We start from the raw sequence: 20,353 nt of genomic DNA, 5'->3' as shown, positions 1-20,353 counted from the left end.
TGAATATGCACATGAAACCAGCTGGAATCCAATCTAATTCAGTATAATGAAACAGTAAAACTGAGCGATATTCAGTGTGGAGGCTAACTGATTTGTATCACGGGTGACCTGGCTGGGAATCCTGACATGGCAAAGATATACCACAACTTTCCCCCTGACCAAGATTTTGTTTCAGCTCAAGAAATCAGATTGGAAAAACTCCTGGCGCCATTGACATATACATGATTGATGGCTGGACTGGAATTACTCTTCCCAAACATATCCCCCCCCGGCGGCCTAACTCTTCCTTCCATTCCACCTTTATTCTTTCCCACGCCACCAGATACACACTACACAACAAGCGACTAACTTATTCTCCAACTCGCAAGGATTGCATTTTCTATTTTTGTCGAACTCGCAAGGATTGCAATTTCTATTTTTGAAGGATAATGGACGAAAAAAGTATTAACAAAGTATGCTGGTGAGCTGACTTCGCTTCGGACTGATTTTACTCGGGAGGGGGTGGACAGGAGGAAAAACTTATGTGCGTGCGTCTTTTAAACTTCTGCGACGCACAACTTTTCATTGTTTTCGTTTTCCCTTTCAGTTGTAAGAGATTGCTAGTTGTTTTTACACCAGTATATAGTTATTCGTGGATTTACATTTTTGGAATCGTCGATGTGGTTTGTAGCTAGTTTTTCTAGTCTAAAAGACGCGACAAAAACGAGTGGAACAACTCCACGAATCGACTAGCTAGCTAACTAGTTATCATAGCATGGCTAACTAACGTTAGCTAGATAACAAAATGAACAGTCGTTGATGCCTATTTTTGCAAGAACTCGTCTTATTTATGGCTAATATCGTTACTACCACTGGAAATCCAAATAATACAGTATACTAACTAGCTAGGTAGCTAACGTTAGCTAAGTGTTTTGAGAGGGTGCTTTGAAACTCGGTGGGTATATTTAACAAACCTAGTACGGCAAGGCACCAGTGAGTGTGTTTTTAGAAATCCAAGATGCCGCAGCTGGACGGAGGAGGAGGAGATGATTTGGGAGCCAACGACGAGTTGATCTCGTTTAAAGACGAGGGGGAGCAGGAGGAAAAGACTGCCGAGAATGTGTCCTCTGAGCGGGACCTGGACGATGTCAAGTCTTCGCTGGTCAACGAAACGGAGAACAACAGCAGTTCGTCTGACTCCGAGGTAGCTAACGTTAGTTTGTCTAGCTAGATAACTAGCTAGCCAGCTAGGGACAGAAGATTGAATCACTATATTAACCAGTACAGTACTAACCTTTGTCTTCTAGCTACCAATCTACTGTGTTTTTTGGCAAACAACAATGTTTGTGTGTGTTTGTCAGCAGGCAGGCAGTCATAGACGTCCCCAGCATCACATACCAGATTGGGAGAGTTATGTCAGACAGAGAGAGTTCGTTGCAGAAGGTAAAACACCACAAACTCATAGTAAAACTGTAACACTGTATACCTGTAGCTCTACTTTGATCCTTCATATGAGTTCCCCCTCTTTCTCCTCTCCTTCCTTATCTTTCCTATCTCTCCCTCCCAGTCCATTCCTTTATTTCTCAGTTCATTTCAAAAAGCTGTGTTGAAATGAGAATCTTACATGCCTTACAAGAAACACAGAACATATAGCAATAAATCAACAACTACAAACAATCTTGCCCTGGAGGCAGCCTTGTAGAGTGGTCACTAGCTGGCACAGCCACAGTCATAACATCTGCTTTTAAACCTAACCTTAAACACACTGCTAACCCTAATGCCTAACCTTCAATTAAGACCAATTTGTGTTTATATGAATTTTTACGATATAGCCAATTTTGACTTTGCAGCTGGCCCATCTAGTGGAAACCGCACAGTTCTGCCTCCAGAACCCTCCTCTCTCCAGCCTGCTCTCTCTCCCCCCCCCCCCCCCTTTCTCTCTCAATTCAATGAGCCCTGTAGACAAGAGAAGTCACTGTCTTACATGCTACCAAAGCAACAAAACAGATCATAATAGATTGACAACAACCCATCCCCTGTCTATCCCCCAGCTCTGAGGAGACAGCAACACGACAGTGGGATGTTCAAGGCATCTCTGTACGCTGGCTATCCCTTACTGATGATCCCTGACCTGGGTAACCTAGCCAACCTGGGTCACTTGGGGAACCTTGGCAACCCCTACCTCTCTCCTGGAGTCCTCTCACCCGGCACCAGGACGGTGAGTCAGTCACATGCACGCAGGAACATGCATCACACACACACACACACCTACTCTGTTATTGTTCTTATTATTTTTGCATGTACTAACATAGCTGTCTGTGTGTGGTGGCTGGCGGTGTGTGTATCTAGTGTGTGTGTGTGGGATGTCTGGTGTGTGTTATATGGGACTGTGAATGATGAGTTGTGTGTCTGTGTGTGTGCTCCGACTCCGAGCAGTGTGGTGTGTCTCATAGCGATTAATAGTGTGCTAACACACTGGCACTACCGCAGTAGACAGGCCTCAACATAGCCCTGATAAAACACTGCTGCTGGAATGTGTGTGACAGAGAGCGGGAGAGAGAGGCTACAGTATTTCTGTCATCACCATCCATGTGTAACTATGTTACAGTTGTAGCTAACGTTGTTTCTTTAGTTTGCTTTCTGTGTTTTGAGATTGAGGCCCTCTTTGGGTATCTTCACTCTAAACCGTGTATGTGTAAGGAGACATAAAACCTTAGATCAGAATGTTCGCTTTTTAAGTCTGATGTGGAAATGTTTCCCTTCGACACAACTGGTAGTAGTTTTTATTTTTCCATATACATTAACCCCCCCCCCCCCCCCCCCCCCCCCCACATACATACACACACCCTGTCTGCCTGCCTTTACATTCCCCTCCCCAGGTATTAATGGGATATAGTTGTCATTAGGAGGAGGTGGAGAAGCTGAATGGACCTAATGCTGTTCTCAACAGGAGATCATTCCCACACACACAGTGGTTGATACTCCTTCCTCCTCCCCCAGCCTTTCGCCCCTATTAGATGGTGAGAGAGATGCCCGCTTCTCTGTCTGAGAGAAGATAAACATACTAATGTTAACTGTACAATAGCTGAACCATAGCACACCATCTACCCTCACCGAAATATAGACCAAAACTGTAGGGTTATGCACAATAGTAAGGGTGAAATCAGATTCAGTAACAAAAGGACATATCTCCTCTCTAGGACTGGAAGTTAATTTTGAAAGTGGTGCTCACGAGCCAAAATTGGTCCTTTAAAAAAAAAAATGTAGTACGTCATCCAATTTTGTACTACGTCATCCATTTCGTATGATGTGTAATAATTAATAATAATTTATAATATACAAATAATTAGTATGATATGTTACGAATCCAATTAGTACAATATGTTGCAAATTTGTTGTGCTTAATATCCTGGACTGCATCATTTAAGTCTGTAGCTCTCCAGGACCAGGGCTTGATGTTGGTAGAAACCCTCAGCCTTTTCGTAAATGCTGTTTCCCACGGATACTGTAACTCATAGTAACCCCAGGGAGAGTTGTTCAGGGACCTTTTCCTCTTTTAACACACACACACTGTTGAGTTGGTTAAGGCTTCCACATGCTTTGGTTGAGTGTGCTCGCATACTCAACATGACCAAACACCTGCTTGTCGAACGTCTCATTCTAAAATCATGGACATTAATATGTAGTTGGTCCCCCTTTGCTGCTATAACAGCCTCCACTCTTCTGGGAAGGCTTTCCACTAGATGTTGGAACATTGCTGCAGGGATTTGCTTCCATTCAGCCACGAGCATTAGTGAGGTTGTGCACAGATGTTGGGCGATTAGGCTCGCAGTCAGTGTTCCAATTCATCCCAAAGGGGTTCGATTGGGGTTGAGGTCAGGGCTCTGTGCAGGCCAGTCAAGTTCTTCCACACCGATCTTGACAAACCATTTCTGTATGGACCTCGCTTTGTGCACAGGGGCATTGCCATGCTGAAACAGGAAAGGGCCTTACCAAACTGTTGCCACAAAATTGGAAGCACAGAATCGTCTAGAATGTCATTGAATGCCGTAGCGTTAAGATTTCCCTTCACTGGAACTAAGGGGCCTAGCCCGAACCCTGAAAAACAGCCCCAGACCATTATTCCTCCTACACCAAACTTTACAGTTGGCACTATGCATTCGGGCAGGTAGCGTTCTTCTGGCATCCACCAAACCTAGATTAGTCCGTCGGACTGCCAGATGGTGAAGCGTGATTCATTACTCCAGAGAACGCGTTTCCACTGCTCCAGAGTCCAATGGCGGCAAGCTTTACCCCACTCCAGCCGACGCTTTGCACTGCGCGTGGTGTTCTTAGGCTTGTGTGTGGCTGCTCGGTCATGGAAAGACATTTCATGAAGCTCCTGACGAACAGTTATTGTGCTGACGTTGCTTCCAGAGGCAGTTTGGAACTCGGTAGTCAGTGTTGCAACCGAGGACAGATTATTTTTACGTGCTTCAGCACTCAGTGGTCCCTTTCTGTGAGCTTGTGTGGCCTACCACTTCGCAGCTGAGCCGTTATTGCTCCTGGACGTTTCCAATTCACAATAACAGCACTTACAGTTGACCGGGGAAGCTCTAGCAGGGCAGACATTTGGAAAGATGGCATCCTATGACTGCCACGTTGAAAGTCGGTGAGCTCTTCAGTAAGGCCATTCTACTGCCAATGTTTGTCTATGGAGATTGCATGGCTGTTTGCTCGATTTTATACACCTGTCAGCAACGGGTGTGGCTGAAATAGACGATTCCGCAAATTTGAAGGGGTATCCACATACTTTTGTATATATAGTGTACCTTCAACCTTCATTTGGAAACAAGAAAAAAGCGGCAATAGTACTGTTTGTCCGTCTTGAGACGCCGTGGCCAGTATACACTTCCTCTAAACAGTCATACTTAATCTAAGAACTCAAAATCTGTCATTCATTTTGTTGTTTATGCTGATGCGATCTTAGTCACATAATTTTTAGTCTCTCGTTGAATGACGACAAACACTTCATTGAGGAGTCCCTACTGTTGACCAATCACGACGAAGGGGCGTATACTTAGGCAATAATTTTTTATCTCGGGGCATGCCGAAGGTCAAAATGTCGTCATAATATATGCACAAGCTGTTTCGGATGGGAAGCATGCAGAGCCTTTAGAGTTAGACAGGAGTGTTGGAGATGGAGGCAGACGTGTGGCTCAGGTTTCTCACTCAGGTAGCTTTCAACACACGCACACAATCGGTTGTCAGTCACCCCTGGGCATTAGTGAATTTCAGGAGGGAATGTGTGGAGAGATTAGTGACTGTTCTAACACACCTCTCTCCCTCTCTCTTTGTATGTGTAAAGGTTGGTGATGTTGACAGCCTTCTCTCCTGGTATTTTAAGACCAGTGAGACAATATGGAGTAAACACAGGCCAGAGGGCCTCACACTTAACATAAACACACACTGCAACCTTTACACACACACAGACTTGCACATTATGTCTGAAGCGTGCACTCACATGGGACAATGTCTGCAGTAGGGATGTGCATGGTTATTCGAATATTGTGTGTATTCATTTTTGCAAAAATAAATAAATATAGGCCTATTATGACACAGAAAAGGCTTTTTCTAAATTGAATTAAAATATCCTTGTCATTTTTGCATACACGGATTTACCATGACATTTCAAATGATTCATTTAATAAAACAAACTTTTCAATGTAATTTTTATGATGTGTGCCCCATAAAAAGACCGGTAGCCTTCACGTGTGTAACGTTGGCTTGTTGTTTATGTTGGCCAATGAAAGCGACCGAGGCTCAATGTGTAGTAAGTGGAGTGAGAGTTCACTAATGCAATGCAAGATGGAATAAAATGACAGAATTAAAAGTTAGCAAAGTGAGAAGTAGGCTACAACGAGCAACCAAAAAGCAGGCTGTTGTTTTATCTGAATGGTGTTGGGGAGAAAGCGCAGCATCAAAGTCTAGCTAGCTATAGCTGGCTAGCTTCTTCCAGGCAAGACAGGCACTGTTATATGGGATGATAAATAACATTGTGGCTGCTACAAGTTAGGTCGTTTTGGCTGTAGCCGAGTTGTCTCGCTCTCCCTCCGTCTGCTCGCTCCCATCTGAACTCACAGATGGAAGCTGCATTAGTAGAGTACCAGCCTCTCCCTCTCGCAGCAGTGCTCAGGTTAGAACCGTGTTTAAAAAGCCACATTGAATATACAGATATCCAACAAAAAAATCATGTCATTTGAATAGTGATATACACTGAACAAAAATATAAACGCAACATGTAAAGTGTTGGTCCCATGTTTCATGAGCTGAAATAAAAGTTCCCTGAAATGTTCCATATACACACACAATCGTATTTCTCTCAAATTGTGTGCACAAATGTGTTTGTCCTTGTTATAATAATCCTTCCACCTGACAGCTGTGGCATATCAAGAAGCTGATTAAATAGCGTTCATATTATTACACAGATGCACCTTGTGTTGGGGACAATGAGCAGTTTTGTCACACAACACAATGCCACAGATGTCTCAAGTTTTAAAGAAGCGTGCAATTGTCATGGTGACTGCAGGAATGTCCACCAGAGCTGTTGCCAGATAATTGAATGTTAATTTATCTTCCATAAACCACCTCAAACGTCGTCTTAGACGTCCAATCGGCCTCACAACCGCAGACCACGTGTATAGCGTCGTATAGGCGAGCGGTTTGCTGATGTCAACATTGTGAACAGAGTGCCCCATGGTGGCGGTGGGGTTATGGTATGGGCAGGCATAAGCTACGGAAACCAAAACAATTGCATTTGATCAATAGCAATGGGAATGCACAGAGATACCGTGACGTGATCCTGAGGCCCATATTGACCAACGGATGCATATCTGTATTCCCAGTCATGTGAAATCCATAGATTAGGTCCTAATGAATTTATTTAAGTTGACTGATTTTCCTTGTATGAACTGTAACTTAGCAAAATATAAAACAATTTTGAATTTTAATATTTCTGTTCAGTGTGTGTATATATATTTTAAAAAATGTCCCATCTAGTTTGCAGAGCTAAACTGATGTGGACTTAAGTTCCTTTGTTTTTCTCTGAACTACACAAACTATTCTGTTGGATTCTGCAATCAAACGTTTTTGCAACATACAAAGAAAGATAAATTATGCTACCTAATGCTGTTCACACAGCTTTTTATTTATGGTGAATAGTGTTTACAAAACTGCTTATGAAACCTATTATGCTAAATTAAGGAGGAAAAAGAGAGAGAAAGGGTGTGTATGTGTGTAGGCTTCATCAGTATGGTATTTCTAACAGCTGGTTTCAGTTAGAGCTCACAGCCAGAACTTCCTGGGGCCTTGGGATGGGGGTATGTGTGTGTAGTCGAGTGAGTGTGTGTGTGTGTGTGTGCGTGTGTGTGAGAGGTAGCAATAGAGAGTATGGAGGAAGGGCTGCTCAGCCTCTCTCACACACACTTTCTCTCCTTGTGCAGTGAACACACACTCCCTGTACAGGCAAACACCTATGTTCTTGTGGTGCTCATTATTTTAGTTTTATTTGACCTGCTACATAATGGGACTCAATGTAGCATGTTGGTCTGCTGTGAACATTACAAAGTTCTCAAACGTTTTGGGGCCGGGGACCCATTTTGTGATGGCGAATTCATCAGGGACCCCCTCATAATCACAACACAAAGAGTACAGGGAGTTTTACTATGACTTTGGCAGTGCGTGGCCGGACGAACCAAGTTTCGGGCCCTGGGAAGGAACATTTTAAATGCCAATCTTGGCATCGGAGAGAACATTTTAGCAAATGTTCTGCAATTCTGCACATTTGGTAATGGGGCAGAGAGAAAACTTTGCAGTTTTAAAGCTTAAATTACAGTACATTTATGTTTGTAATTTTTGGAGACCGATATCCCAGTGAGCATCCCAGGCCCAGGTGGCCCAGGGTTAAGAACATAAACTGTAGATTTAATAATATTATATTACACTCTCAATTTATTCCTAAATTAATTTAATCTGTTAGTATTATTCTTTTTTTTTTTTTTAAGTACCCCTGCAGTACCTCCGCGGACCCTGTACACTTTGAGAACCCCTGCATTATACCCATGTCACACACATTCTATCTCCCTTTCTATGGCACATCTTGCTACTCCTCTCTCGACCTCTCTAGGTCACTTTCTACCTCAATATACTTGTCCCTACAAGCACCACAGGCACAGATACTAGACCTCTGTACTCTTGCATATTGCCATGTCCATTTTTAGCCCTCTCTTATCCTGTCTTCCTTCCTTCCTTCCTTCCTTCCTTCCTTCCTGTCTCACCTCCTTTGAGTGGAGACTGACCACTGAGTTGTTGTGCTCGACGTCAGTGTTTCCCCTACATGCATTTAGCAGTGGTTCACTGCCGCTGCTAAATCGTGGCCGCCACTTGGTTGGGGTGGGGTTCAGGAAGGTAAAACGTTTTCAGTGTAAACTTAAATGGCTAAAACCAGATGTAAAGTATGTAGAAAAGATAATAGAGCAATGTATTTTTTAATAAGATCATATTTGAGAACTAACAATCACCAAAATAAAAACTAGACAGGGAGAATCTGAAATTCCAAAAATGTCATGGCAATGTTTCAGTCACTCAGATAGCATAAGAGCAAGGCATATGCCATGACCATTGCAGAATTGCAGGAGATTAGCTTTAAAACTGTAAACTGTTCTAACTGCCTCATGGCAAAATGTGTATAATTGCAGGAAATTGGCTTTAAAACGGCAACAACTAAAAGATCTGCGGCCAAGAGGACATCTAAACCCGCGCAATTGCCCACGCACACTACCACATCCCCCTTCCCCCCCGCTAATTTTGCCACCGCTGCTGGAAAAAATCCTAGGGGAAACACTGTATGTTTAAGCACTGGTTGTGTGTGTGCACTGCTTTTCTAAAAACAAGCGTTCCCACACATAAACCCTAATGTAGAGAGACGTGCAGCTGGAGTCTGACTGATACACTCACTAGATAGTGGGTGGGTGTTTGTCAGTTTTGTCAGTCTGCATACAGTAATCTGACCAGGACCCATGTCATCGGAATTCACTTCTCTCTCGCTCCCCCCTTCTCTCTCTCACCTATCACACTCTGTAACACACACACACACGTGTCGCACACACACGTGTCACACACACATCCTCCCAGCTGTTCCCTTGTCCTCCCCCATACGTCCCTCCATAGACACCCCTCTTCATACCGTTTCACGATATGTAATTTTTGTCCATGAAATCTTTTTTAATATGTAGTGCATGCAAACAATTTAAAAAAGTTGTATGTTTTAAATCACTCGCTCGCTCTCTCTCTCTAGTATCTACAGATGAAGTGGCCCATGCTGGATGTTCCTGGAACTTCTGCTTTAAAAGACCCTCGCTCTCCCTCCCCTGCTCACATGGTGAGTGTGCACTTCAGTCTAGCGACTATGCAGTGACATCACCTGCCCTGACATATAACATCTAAAAGGCCAACTGTTGCTCACAGAGTAACAAGCTAGCTTCTTGCTACGTACTTTGCTGAAGTACCTTGTTTTTCCTACAAAGCTTACCCTGGTTAGTAACCCTGCTCTGCTACTATCAGCCGTTTAGCATGTCTCCCAGAGTGTCCACACACAGCACTCAGGTGACCTGACTCCTGACCTCCCTCACCCTCTCCAGGCTCGCTCACACACACACCCTCCTGACCTCCCTCAAACCTGCTGCAGACAGACAGACGCTGGAATGTTAAAGCTGAATGGTGTTAATCCGTCCAGAGACATTGAGGACTTTAGCACCTCTGGGTGGTGTGGGTGGTGTGTGCAGCGATGGCTGTGTGTGTTTTCTGACACAGAGACCGGGACAGTGAGTGTGTATGAGATGAGTGTGTGTATGTGACAGAGTGTGTGTTGGGTATCTGAGGAGAGCTCTGAAGACCTGGTGGAGGACTGACCCCCTGTCACTGATACAGCCAGTCAGCCCAGAAACACCCCCAGCCCCTACGCCCTAGGGCCAAGGCTCATGTCAATTTGAAAGCGTTATATAGCCAAGTTATGAGCAATATGGTGCAAATTCCAACTAGGGGAGAAACAGTGAAACCTTGTGGCCAGGTGCCGTATTACCACTACTCTGTTCCAAATCTAATCCCTGCCTCCTCCCTCTCTATATCTCCCTCTCTTCTCTCTCTAGTCCAATAAGGTACCAGTGGTGCAGCACAGTCACCTGTCCCCCTTCTCCCCCCTCCTGTCCTACAGTCCAGACCGCTTCCCCCCACAGACACCACCTCCTCACCTCTCAGCGGACACAGGTATGAAATTTCCTCTCCTCCCTCTTTCTACCTTTGTCTGGAATGCTCAGTATAAATGTTAAATCCTAGGTGATTCACATTTTACGTTTGATATCTGTCAGATGACACTTGTTGCTATATAAAAACAGATCTATATGTTGCTCTCCCCTCTCCAGGTCTTCCCCCTACCCCCCACCCAGCAGAGCTCTCTCCCTACTACCCTCTCTCTCCTGGAGGCATAGGACACATGACACACCCTCTGGGCTGGCTGTGAGTCACACACACACACACGCTCATTCAAACTCTCATGGTGAATACATTAATGGTTTAGTTTATTTTGGCAACAATTTCTAGCACAACATATGCTATTACAAAAGTAACACTGTTTCCCCTCTCTCGCATTCTGTCTCCAGACAGGGCCAGTCCATGTACGGTATTCCAGCGGGGGGGTTTAGACCGTCCTACCCTGCAGCTCTCGCCATGAACTCTTCCATGTCCAGGTACAGCTCACCTAATTACTCAAACACATCCATGTATCACTCTTCTGGAGACTACATACAGTGAAGACTGGACTTCTGTAAAGAATGCAATCATGTCATTTAATTGTTATTTATGCTGTGGTGTGTGTTTGACAGCTTTGTGTCCAGTCGTTTCTCTCCCCACATGGTCCCGCCTCCCCAGACGTCTGTCCCCCACTCTGCCATCGTTTCCACGGCGATCAAACAGGAAGCAAGAGACAGCAACCAGCACGGGTACACACACACACACACACACACACACACACCTTTATCACACACACAAACACCTCTTGCTGACTCCGTAACTCTGTGCTGTGTATGTGTGTGTGGTGTAGGAGGTGTGCTGTGTCTATGGGGGACAGAGAGGAGGAGAAGAAGCCTCATGTGAAGAAGCCTCTGAATGCCTTTATGCTATACATGAAGGAGCAGAGACCCAAGGTGGTGGCAGAGTGCACCCTGAAGGAGAGTGCTGCCATCAACCAGATACTGGGACGCAGGGTGAGTGGCAGTGTGTGTATGCGTGCTCACACACAGTCTTTGTTTGTACAATGTGTGTGTTCATACTGAAAGTTGTCAATGACCTATGCTCCAGAAGGGTGTGTCTGTGTTAACCCTGTGTGCTTGTCTGTCTACAGTGGCACACTCTGTCTCGCGAGGAGCAGTCTAAGTACTATGATATGGCCCGCAAGGAGAGACAGCTACACTCCCAACTCTACCCTGGATGGTCAGCTAGAGACAACTACGTAAGTACTATAATAATTATTTAGTAGTGATTTGATTGGTTGCTGTGTGATGGAGGATGTGATGTGATTGGTTGTGTGTGTGTGTGTGTGCAGGGGAAGAGGAAGAAGAGGAAGAGAGATGGCAGGCCAGAGACTGCTCCAGAGGGACAGATAACACACACCCAGTCAGCTGCTCCAGAGGGTAAGAACCACCTAATACATCCAAGATCAGAGAAATATGAAGACATGAGAAGTGACCAACTCTGTTCTACTTAATGACGTAACTGGAAGGTAACAGCAAGACTGATCAGTGTGTTTTATTGTGTCTCTCCAGAGCACTTCTCCCCGCAGCTCAAGAAGTCGTGTGTGTCGTATGGAACTCAGGAGAGGCCCAGTGTGTCTCATACACACCTGACACACACACACCTGTCCCAGGCTAGTCCCGCCTCCTCTCTGGACTCTCCATCCACGCCCACCACTGCTCTGGCCTCCCCTGCTGCTCCCGCACCCACACACACCGAACACACACACTCTCACTCTGAGCACACACATCCTGAGCAGGTCCAGCCCCTCTCCCTCACCACCAAACCGCCTCGTCTGCAGTCACACAGGGACACACACGGTCAGGCTTACACCCACATCCAGTTTCACACACATCCACACTTATTAACTCACACACGCCTCCCCCCGCCCCCCACCCCCAATACCTCTTCATCTCCATCCCCCTCCTCCTCTTCTTCCTCCCCCTCCTCCTCTCATCCCCCGTTTTCTCCCCACATGAGCTCATCCAGCAAACAGACTCCGCCGTTCCTGTCTCGACCAATCCCCTTCGCCTCTGGCTTAGCTACTCCCACCTCTATCCACCAATCAACGATGAGCTCCCATCATGCCATGCTCCAGTCCCAGCCTCTCTCCCTCGTCACTAGAAATAATAATTGAAACCCAAAGACGCTAACCACAGATCTATGATCAGATTCCTCTACGGCCAGTCGTAACCTTAAGCATTACACTACCCCTAACCACAGATACCTCTAAGCCCTGTCTCTAATCATGGGTGGGATGAAAAAATATCTGACCCCCTATCAGTGGGTAGGAGAGTCCTCTCTACTCTGTGGGCAGGAGTGAACAACTCCTTGAGTGCTACATGATACTTCAGCCCAGCAATACACACAAATTGAATAGTGTTTGAATAGAGGTTTAAATGAAGATTATTACTTGATTAGCGGAATCATGTTTTAGTGCTGGGCTGGGGGGGAAAAGCCTGCAACACCCCCTGTTGCCTTAAGATTAGGATCAATTTCTTCCTACTTTCTTTATTGCTTTTTCTTTTGTCTGTAAATAAACTTTTTTAACCTTTTATAGATAGTAGACCTGGTTTTATATATTAGTATGAAAAGGAAACAATTATTGGTCAATATTTGACCACACCTCTTTTTAACTTGTCTTAATGAAACTAAACATTTTTTGTCAAATGGTATTGCAACATCTTACCTTTTTTTTATTTTTTTTATTAATTTGTCCAATTTCCTACTTGTATAAAATACAAAAATGTAAAGGTTAATTTTTGAAGAAAAATTGATCAAAGTACATGTATGTTTCAGTTCATTTCAGTCTTAGTGGTAGTAATGAGTGTAGATCTCAGTTTTCCCTCCCTCCCCTATTCTTTTATAACACCCTGAATGACTGAGTCTTGATAATAAACATCTACTTATTTCTGAAACGTGTCTGTTCCTGTGTGGTCTTTGCCTTTGGTAGCATAGTCTTTCAAATAAACACTGCATCTTCAATAGATCTCATCATTGAAGGTAGGTGTTTCCTATAAACCTCGTAAAATAATGTTGTTTGACCAGCACAAATAAAATGTGTGTGCTTAGTCCCCTCCTGTACTCCCTGTTCACCCACGACTGTGTGGCCAAGCACGACATCGACACAACGATGGTAGGCCTGATCACCGACAACGATGAGACAGCCTATAGGGAGGAGGTTAGAGACCTGGCAGTGTGGTACCAGGACAACAACCTCTCCCTCAACGTGAGCAAGACAAAGGAGATGATCGTGGACTATAGGAAAAGGAGGGCCGAACAGGCCCCCATTCACATCTACTGGGCTGTAGTGGAGCGGGTCGAGAGTTTCAAGTTCCTTGGTGTTCACATCACCAACAAACTATCATGGTCCAAACACACCAATAAAGTTGTGAAGAGGACATGACAACACCCTTTCCCCCTCAGGAGACTGAAAAGATTTGGCATGGGTCCCCATATCCTCAAAAAGTTATACAGCTGTACCATCGAGAGCATCCTGACCGGTTGCATTACCGCCTGGAATGGCAACTGCTCGGCATCTGACCGTAAGTCGCTACAGAGGTGGTGCGTACAGCCCAGTACATCACTGGGGCCAAGCTTCCTGGCATCCAGGACCTATATACTAGGCGGTGTCAGAGGAAGGCAAATTTTTTTGTCAAAGACTCCAGCCACCCTAGTCATAGACTGTTCTCTCTGCTACCGCACGGCAAGCTGTACCGGAGCGCCAAGTCTAGGTCCAAAAGGCTCCTTAACAGCTTCTACCCCCAAGCCATAAGACTGCTGAACAATTAATCAAATGGCCACCCGGACTATTTACATTTTGTTTTTACAATGCTTCTACTCGCTGTTTATTATCAATGCATAGTCACTTTACCCCTACCCATACGTACAAATTACCTCGACTTACCTGTACCTCCGCACATTGACTCGGTACCGGTACCCCCTGTATATAGCATCGTTATTTTATTGTTTTTGGTTATTTTAATTTTTTACTTTAGTTTATTTAGTAAATATTTTCTTAACTCTATTTCTTGAACTGCATTGTTGGTTAAGGGCTTGTAAGTAAGCATTTCATGGTAAGGTCTACACCTGTTGTATTCGGCACATGTGACAAATTTGATTTGATTTTGATATGAACTGTTCAAGAACAAGTTTCCTCAACTTAACCTTTATTACTAAAATAAAGTGCACAGTCACTGATGTAATCATCTTACAATCGGAGCAAGGCTGAACATAATTTGGGTATTTGGAACACAGCCATCGTGTGTGTGTGTGTGTGTGTGTCTGCATGGACGAGTTTGTTTGTGTGTTTGTGTCCCTGTATCAGCCCTAGGTAAACTCAGAGCAGGTAGCCTGGCGGTTAAGAGCCAGTAACCGAAAGGTCGCTGGTTCGAAACCCAGACCAGACTAGTTAAAAAATCTGTCAAAATGCACTTGAGCAGCGGCACTTAACCCTAATTGCTCCTGTAAGTTGCTCTGGATAAGAGCGTCTGCTAAATGACTAAAATGTAAATGCATAGGTGTATGCTATCAGTTGTACCAGAGCAGGGTTACAGTCTGCTCTACTAAATGTTATCTGCTGGTTGAAGGTACTCCCAGGTTAATGATTAAACATGTAACGCTAATGGTCATGACCTCCGAGTTCCTCAGCAGAGAATCCGTCTTACTGTAAATGAGTCTTGAGAGGGAAAAGTGAAAGTGCTGAGAAGTAAATTTGTATCAGTAATCAGGTGTTGTGTGTGTGGTTATGAGGTGGTTTATCAGTGCATTTGTTTGTGGTAGGTAATTATGTACCAGAGTGTGTCAGGTGACAGGTGTTCATGTTATGTGTTCTTCTGTCCCAGTATTGTCTGTCTGTCAGGGGAAAGGCCCATAGTCCTTCTCATAGCTCAGTATGTGGGTTCAAAGAGAAAAGATGCACTCCAGATATTTTTTTACTTTCCCTGTTGGAAAAACAATATCCCACGTATACAGTAATATACACACACTTAAGGGTAAAAAATAATGTTTTCAGCAAAAACAAATGACAAGTTCAAACTTCTTGGAGTAGGCCATTCAAGGAGTTGGTCTGATGGACTCCCCCATGCTTGTGGGAGCAATAGTTGAGCAATAGAGAACCAAATAGGAAAAAGTTTATCATTTTAAAAGGCTAATTGATCATTAGAAAACCCTTTTGCAATTATGTTAGCACAGCTGAAAACTGTTGTGAATATTAAAGAAGCAATAAAACTGGCCTTCTTGAGACTAGTTGAGTATCTGGAGCATCAGCAATTGGGGTTCGATTACAGGCTCAAAATGGCCAGAAACAAATAACTTTCTTCTGAAACTCATCAATCTATTCTTGTTCTGATAAATGAAGGCTATTCCATGCGAGAAATTGCCAAGAAACTGAAGATCTCGTACAACGCTGTGTACTACTCCCTTCACAGAACAGCGCAAACTGTCTCTAACCAGAATAGAAAGAGGAGTGGGAGGCCCCGGTGCACAACTGAGCAAATACAACTAGAGTGTCTAGTTTGAGAAACAGACGCCTCACAGGTCCTCAACTGGCAGCTTCATTAAATAGTACCCGCAAAACACCAGTCTCAACGTCAACAGTGAAGAGGCGATTCCGGGTTGCTGACCTTCTAGGCAGAGTTGCAAAGAAAAAGCCATATCTCAGACTGGCCAATTAAATTAAAAGATTAAGATGGGCAAAAGAACACAGACACTGGACAGAGGAAGATTGGAAGAAAGTGTTATGGACAGACAAATCGAAGTTTGAGGTGTTCGGATCACAAAGAATAACATTTGTGAGACGCAGACCAAATGAAAAGATGCTGGAGGAGTGCTTGATGCCATCTGTCATGCATGGTGGAGGCAATGTGATGGTCTGGGGGTGCTTTGGTGGTGGTAAAGTGGGAGATTTGTACAGGGTAAAAGGGATCATGAAGAAGGAAGGCTATCACTCCATTTTGCAACGCCATGCCATACCCTGTGGACGGCGCTTGATTGGAGCCAATTTCCTCCTACAACAGGACAATGACCCAAAGCACAGCTCAAAACTATGCAATAACTATTTAGGGAAGAAGCAGTCTGCTGGTATATTGTCTATAATGGAGTGGCCAGCACAGTCACCGGATCTCAATCCTATTGAGCTGTTGTGGGAGCAGCTTGACCGTATGGTACGTAAGAAGTGCCCATCAAGCCAATCCAACTTGTGGGAGGTGCTTCAGGAAGCATGGGGTGAAATCTCTTCAGATTACCTCAACAAATTGACAACTAGAATGCCAAAGGTCTGCAAGGCTGTAATTGCTGCAAATGGAGGATTCTTTGACAAAAGCAAAGTTTGAAGGACACAATTATTATTTCAATTAAAAATCATTATTTCTAACCTTGTCAATGACAACATTTCCTATTTATTTTGCTATATTTCCTATTCAAACTAATCTAATGTATGTTTTCATGGAAAACAAGGACATTTCTAAGGACCCCAAACTTTTGAACGGTAGTGTATATTGTCACACGATAAGTAGTTTTTAACACAGTCAACATTGAGCATGCGTGTTCAACTTACATTGAATGGTTTCAAATAAGAGCATAGAAGCAGAAGCTAAGCCATATGTTGCCATTTTAATTAAAGAAATAGACTCAAATAACATAGTATACCATTCATTAACTAGAATATTAATTAAAGAAATAGACTCAAAAACATAGTATACTGGTCATTATCTAGAATATTTTAAGCCGTGTCAGTTGTCTGTAAAGAAAGAAGCCATAATCATCTACTCTGTGGTGAAACCATCAACCTCCAGATCTGTTCCTGTATCCGCGTATCTGATCATCACAATGTTCTGTTTCTATTATGCACATGAATATGCACACAGGCAACAGAGTGGAAATTCTGTCCCAACCTTGGCACAAACTCACAACCATCTGGCTAACAACACATCGAAAGTCATCCGTACTAATGTAGCTGACAGAGCAAGTCTAGCCTGTCAATCTGTGAGCGACAAGTGTCTTTAGATCTCACAAAGGCTTTGGGTTTAGCTTATAGATGGTTTGCGAGGTCTGTTGTGCTCTGGGTTGACCAATGTTGTTGCAGAAAGCCCATTGGCCCCGCCCTCCTTCCCGGGCTCTGCGAATGGGAACACCTCTTTGGTCAGTCGCGATACGAAGCAGGGCATTTCCTTTTTCCCCCCCAGCAGACGGCCTTTGGCCTGGAAGCCGAAGGCTACGCGGTGGGAGAGGCGTGTCAGGAGGCGTGTCAGCTCCAGGGCTCCGCCCCCTTCCTCCTCCAATAGGATGCAGAGCGTCTGGAGGAAGACGGCCCCCAGAGGGTGCATGAAGGCCCCGTAACCTGGCGTGGTGGCGTACATCACCGCTGTATCCATGGGGATGGACAGGTACTGAGACAGGGTGTCCTCAGTGACATCACTTCCTGCTGAATCTGTCTCCACCGTCACCCCATCATCCAGCTCACCCCCACGACACGCCTAGAGAGAGAGCGAGAGGGAGAGAGAGAGAGAGAGAGATGATTACTAATGATGATTATCATATCACTGACTGATTTACATATTTTTTGTTGTGGATGTGGTGATTGATGATGATGATGGTACTGACCTGGATAAAGAACAGTTTGGTCTTTCCCTCCATGTGTGTGTTGTTGAAGCAGGAAAATATGTGGGACAGTCTAACCGGCCTTCCGTCCGTCCCGAATACACAGCCCTCCTCTCCGTGAGACGACAGCACCGCCAGGAAACACTCCTTCACCGGCCGCTCACTCTCTGCAATCAATCAATACATCAATCAATCAATTAATCAAATTGTATTCATTTATAAATGTTTTGTCAGAAAGTGTTTTACCGGCCTAGACCCACTAAGAGCAAACAGCAGCACAGTGGCAAGGAAAAACTGCCTAAAAGGAAGAAACCTTTAGAGGAACCAGACTATGGATGGGCCCATCCCTCTCTGGCTGTACCGGTTAGAAGAAGAAACACTACTAGAAGATTCTCTCCCCTGCTGTGGCATGTCATGATGGTGGCATGTGATTCCTCAAAACAGTTTCCTTTAATGGAAGATTAGCTTATCCATCTGTCATCCTGTCTGCAGGGCATGGCATGGTGTGTGCATATGTCTGCAGGTATTTGCACAGTAGTTATTAAACAGGTGTGTATAGGACTGTGTGTGTCATCCTTTATCTCTAGGACATTCTGTCTCGTGTGTATGTGTGTTTGTGTGTGTCATACTTTCATTCTGTCTGCACGCCATATATACAGTATTTCAAATATCCAATGATTATTACTGTAAATAAAAATGAATGACACAGTATCTTTCCTCTGCCTCCCCCCTGAAGGGGACGAGACAGGTCAAAGAAGGATTTTTAAGCCTTGAGACAATTGAGACTTGGATTGTGTGTGTGCCATTCAGAGGGTGAATGGGCAAGACAAAATATTTAAGTGTCTTAGAACGGGGTATGATCGTAACTGCAACGCTGCTGCATTTTTCACGCTCAACAGTTCCAGAGGAATGCTGGCCCATGGAGACTCCAATTCTTCCCACAGTTGTGGGAAGGATGTCCTTTCGGTGGTGGACCATTCTTGATACACATGGGAAACTGTTGAGCGTGAAATACCCAGCAGCTTTGCAGTTCTTTGACCTACCAGAACCATCCATCTACTACCATACCCTGTTCAAAGGCACATAAATATTTTGTCTTGCCCATTCACCCCCTGAATGGTACATATGTACAATCCATGTCTCAAGGCTTGAAGTTGATTTAACAAGTGACATCAATAAGGGATCATAGCTTTCACCTGGATTCACCTGGTCAGTCTATGTCATGGAAAGAGCAGGTGTTCATAATGTTTTGTACACTCAGTGTAGGTTTTCAATTGTTTTGTATTCTGGGCTGCAGTGGACTCCGTGACTGTCCCCTAATTGCTAACATTATGTAAGAACTTTGATAAGTTTGGTGACATGGTTAAAACCAGGATATAAAATATGTATTCTTGTTTTAGAGCTGATGTAGAGCAGGGGTGTGTGTGCATAGGGTGTGTGTGTTACCTGTCCTGAAGAGTGTGTACATCTCCTGAGAGGTGAGGTCAGTGTGTATGTCCACTCTGTATCCCAGTCTGGTCAGGGTACGGTGGAGTCTTTTGCTGTCTTTCTCTGCCCCTGGCCTCCTGCCCAGTGGTACACCGTGGTCAAAGTTCGACACTGAGACCAGGACAGCACGGTTACACTCCTCATCGCCAGCCTTTGTCCGTCTCCACAGTGGCATTTCCAAATATATAGAGACTATTGACACAGTTGGTCGCTGCAGTTGGGTTCCTCTCAAGGTTTCTACCAATCCCTTTGGAGTATCTACCTATCCCTTGCTTCTGTCGTCTCTGCTTGCTCTCTGGGGGTTTAGGTCGGATTCACTTTGTCTGTGACAAATGTACTAGTATATTGTGCACAAAGTCCAATGTGATAGAAAGAGTGTAGATCAGAGTGCCGAATGGAGTGACATTTCTTCTCTCTTGGGGTAAAGTCCAACAGGTAAAGCCACCTGAATACACCACCAGCAGGTAAAACCCACCTGAATACACCACCAGCAGGTAAACATCCAACTGAATACACCACCAGCAGGTAAATATCCACCTGAATACACCACCAGCAGGTAAAAGCCACCTGAATACACCACTAAGAGGTAAATATCCACCTGAGCTGTGTCTCAGCTTCTTTAGAATATCAGTTTAAAGTCTGTGTGTTTATGAGTCAGGTTCAGGTGTGTATGTATTTATACTGCAGCTGAGCACTGTTCCAACTGGCAGACAGATGGGTTACCGCCAACAGCCTCGCCCTTGACACTAACACACCTGGAAGGCGGAACGTCAGGATCACATGCTGTTGCATCACAGTATTACCTAACTCTGGTCTTTCTCTGTCCTTCCCTCATTTCCTCCTTCATTCCTCTGCTATGGTCTTTCCTGTCTGCTGATAAAGCCATTTCAGTGAAACCCGTGTAGTTCACCTCTGGACTTCCCCATATTTTACAGCCTATACTATAGCAATGGATAACCAGCTC

At 44.5% G+C, this 20,353-nt stretch overlaps 2 protein-coding genes across 3 annotated transcripts; one reads left to right on the top strand and one right to left on the bottom strand.

Annotated features, from left to right (window-relative positions):
* Window positions 1-489: 489 nt before the first annotated feature.
* LOC311127385 (transcription factor 7-like 1-B) lies at window positions 490-13,217 on the top strand. 2 transcript variants are annotated; one of them, XM_084159234.1, is made up of 12 exons: window positions 490-1,183; window positions 1,344-1,422; window positions 2,031-2,197; window positions 9,314-9,397; window positions 10,164-10,281; window positions 10,437-10,530; window positions 10,674-10,760; window positions 10,896-11,012; window positions 11,114-11,276; window positions 11,414-11,521; window positions 11,615-11,702; window positions 11,835-13,217. In XM_084159234.1, exons 1-12 carry the CDS (start codon window positions 998-1,000, stop codon window positions 12,437-12,439), a joined length of 1,896 nt encoding a protein of 631 aa, XP_084015360.1. In that variant the 5' UTR covers window positions 490-997; the 3' UTR covers window positions 12,440-13,217. The 2 variants fall into 2 exon arrangements, with proteins under 2 accessions (XP_084015360.1, XP_084015359.1); XM_084159233.1 differs by having other exon boundaries at window positions 899-1,183; window positions 1,341-1,422.
* A 3,356-nt stretch (window positions 13,218-16,573) lies between these two features.
* Window positions 16,574-20,113, bottom strand: LOC311127790 (caspase-7-like). The gene is made up of 3 exons (XM_084159671.1): window positions 19,348-20,113; window positions 17,905-18,068; window positions 16,574-17,777 (listed from the first exon to the last, which is right to left on the bottom strand). Exons 1-3 carry the CDS (start codon window positions 19,562-19,564, stop codon window positions 17,328-17,330), a joined length of 831 nt encoding a protein of 276 aa, XP_084015797.1. The 5' UTR covers window positions 19,565-20,113; the 3' UTR covers window positions 16,574-17,327.
* Between the last annotated feature and the right edge of the window lie 240 nt (window positions 20,114-20,353).

The sequence above is a fragment of the Coregonus lavaretus genome, assembly GCF_964263955.1.
Source record: "Coregonus lavaretus genome assembly, chromosome: 4".
NCBI classification, from domain to species: domain Eukaryota; kingdom Metazoa; phylum Chordata; class Actinopteri; order Salmoniformes; family Salmonidae; genus Coregonus; species Coregonus lavaretus.
Note: the sequence above shows the minus strand (reverse complement) of the source record. Positions and strands in the feature narration are given on the sequence as shown.